The sequence below is a fragment of the Sphaeroforma arctica genome (genome assembly GCF_001186125.1).
Source record: "Sphaeroforma arctica JP610 unplaced genomic scaffold supercont1.3284, whole genome shotgun sequence".
In the NCBI taxonomy this organism is placed as follows: Eukaryota; class Ichthyosporea; order Ichthyophonida; genus Sphaeroforma; species Sphaeroforma arctica.
In genome coordinates this window covers 123-3,295 of record NW_014037274.1, presented here as the reverse complement: position 1 = coordinate 3,295, position 3,173 = coordinate 123, and the positions used below count along the sequence as shown (strand labels likewise).

At 44.8% G+C, this 3,173-nt stretch overlaps 1 protein-coding gene across 1 annotated transcript; it reads left to right on the top strand.

The window, feature by feature from the left end:
- Window positions 1–2,361: 2,361 nt before the first annotated feature.
- Window positions 2,362–2,580, top strand: SARC_13435 (hypothetical protein; the record flags this gene model as incomplete). The annotated part of the gene is made up of 1 exon (XM_014292434.1): window positions 2,362–2,580. A coding segment is annotated over one exon (219 nt), but the record flags the coding sequence as incomplete, so codon positions are not given.
- Between the last annotated feature and the right edge of the window lie 593 nt (window positions 2,581–3,173).

Here is a 3,173-nt window from a genome sequence, read left to right as displayed (position 1 = left end):
CGCTCTCGGAAGATATGTACAGGTCTATCGCTTTACACATCATATAGGCACATTTTTACATACATATGCTGTCTTGCTTGCACGCCGAAGCTTGACATTTAGTATGAGTATGCTGAGAGCCCTCCGTTCTTGTTGCCCATAGCGAGACTCCACAACGACGACTTGGAGCTGGTCCAGGATGAACCGAAGGATAAAGCCAAGTCATCGAAACGATCGAACGTCCATGGAATGCATGTCAACTGGCTGATCAAGACTAGGTAGGTGACTATAGTGTACGTTGTATGGGCTTCGATCTCACTGTAGCGAGAGAAAGGGAGAGAGACATGAGGAGGAGCTCAAGGGACCGAGACAAGTGCGTGTACAATTGTGCAGGCTGGTGTTGTGGTGTTGTATTGCTGTGTGTTGTTTCTGGTTGGCCTGGTTGGCCTGGTTTACAGATAGTTGTACGTTTTAAACGTACGCCGTCACAGTACGACCGAGTACGGCTACACATCACTCGGCAGTTCAGTCAATCCAAGGTACTCGGATAGTTGTGTGTGATCGTGGTATGCATATCTTTCTCCTATCTAACCTCACACTCAGTGGGGGCTGGAGTGCTGAGATATGGTACGTCTAGCCACGTCCAATGATTACGAGACGCACACAACGGCTATCAGGCCATACATATGCAAAGATTTCCGAAGCTTAGAAAAGATGTACCGCCACACCTTGGTTATTAGCGACGGCAGTTTGTGCACAGTGGTTTAGTATCCCAAGGCGTAGTCATGTTTGGTGTAGGGAACGTCGATACTCTTTATTTAGCGAAACAATGTCTATCGGGCGCACCTAACATTGCTAGTATTGACTTGCACCTAACATTACTAATATTGAATTGCACCTAACATTACTACTATTGACTTGCACCTAACATTACTACTAATGACTTGCACCTAACATTACTACTATTGACTTGCACCTAACATTACTTCTATTGACTTGCACCTAACATTACTACTATTGACTTGTACCTAACATTACTACTATTGACTTGCACCTAACATTACTACTATCGACTTGCACCTAACACTACTACTATTGACTTGCACCTAACATTACTACTATTGACTTGCACCTAACATTACTACTATTGATTTGCACCTAACATTACTACTATTGACTTGCACCTAACATTACTACTATTGACTTGCACCCAACATCACCATTATTGGCTCGCACCTAGCATTACTACTATTGTCTTGCACCTAACATTACTACTATTGACTTGCACCTAACATTACTACTATTGACTTGCACCTACTACTATTGACTTGCACCTAACATCACTACTATTGACTTGCGCCTAACAGTACTACTATTGACTTGCACCTAACATTACTGCTATTGACTTGCACCTAACATTGCTACTATTGACTTGCACTTAACATCACTACTATTGACTTGCGCCTAACAGTACTACTATTGACTTGCACCTAACATTACTGCTATTGACTTGCACCTAACATCACTACTATGGACTTGCACCTAACATTACTACTATTGACTTGCACCTAACATTACTACTATTGACTTGCACCTAAGATTACTACTATTAACTTGCGCCTAACATTACTACTAATGACTTGCATCGGGAGAGTGCCCTGGGATACGCTTATGTACCATTAACTCGCAGCGCATGTCTCAATCGTTTGCCACAGATATGTGTCCACGGAGGTGGCGAGCATGGGTGACAACTTAGCAGGCAAGGCACAGTCCCAGGGTTTACCAGAGAACCGACGCATACAACTGATGGACCGTACACAGCAAATAGCCATAGTCGAGGCCAGTTTCCAGGTATGACTTGACTACCACTGGTGCCATATACCCGTACGTATGTGTATTTTTTGTAAGTATATGTGCAGCGCCTGTGTGCTTCTGGTGCAGTTCTCGCTCTACATCGTTTATTTCATGCGGTGGGCATGGGCAGACATCCGCGTAGACGGTTGTACCGATGCGTCAGATATGGGACACACAGGCCACCAATCAATGCGCGAGTGTTACTATGGCAACCACTGTACAAGCATGGCATCCGATGCGCAGGCCGATCATGTGCGATGGGTTCGCATCGGAAAGTATTCGTCACTTATAAATTGGCGACTCCTCATTTCATCTGTTGACTGAGCCAAAGGTAGAGCCACTTTCACGCAAACTGTACTCTCAATACCATACCCAATGCCATAACTGATGACAACACCGTGATTTATCAAACCCAATACCATACCCAATGCCATAACTGACGAAAACACCATGGTTTATTTAACCCAATACCATACCTAATGCCATTTCTGATGTCAACACCGTGGTTTATGTATCGACCATCTGCAGAAAATCAAGGACCATCGCGTGTTCAAACATCCCAAGAAGAAGCTCAGGAAGGCCGTCAGCGTCATCCCTGTGCTGCCGGATATCAAGAATGCTCAGCGCGCGCACACGTTGGTGGTGTTCCCCAGCGAACCCTCGAAGACTCAGGGAGATATACTGCGTATGGAGAGAGAGTACGGCAATGTGGCTGTAACACCGAAAGTGGAGGAGGAGAAGAAGAGGGTAGGCGTGGGTGGTGAAGTACAATGCTATATATATATAATTTTTTCTTCTTCTTCTGTATATATATATATATATATACATACCTGCTTTGTTTGCATGCAGACAGCATGAATACTGCAATGCACGCAGGTCTGTGAACGCAGTGTTTCATGTATGTGGATGGATTTATCCATGTATGATGATCTGTAGTAATCGGGAAGGACCCCTTAATATCTGGGCTTAGGAGTAAGGGTCATAGCGTGTAGCTCATAGTTTTGCTATACACATTCTGAGCTCCATCCGTAGTATTACGACAAAGTTTAGATCACAGTCCAGCTAAGTAATTAGAACTACAGATGTCAATAGTATTCCCATCCAACGCTGTCAGCTCTGGATGTGTTGCACAATAAGGTTCTGAATCTTGCTGCTGCTAGGTTCCCACTACTGTGGCCAGAGGAGCTGAGTTTTTGTTTGCACTGTTCACACACACACGCACGCAGAGAGCGGAGGGAATCCGCAAGAATGGGCGACTGCGGATGTCCAAGGGAATACTGCATTCCATGGTGGACTCTGAAACACAGGAGGCGTATGTGGGCTACTTTGTACCTACTGAA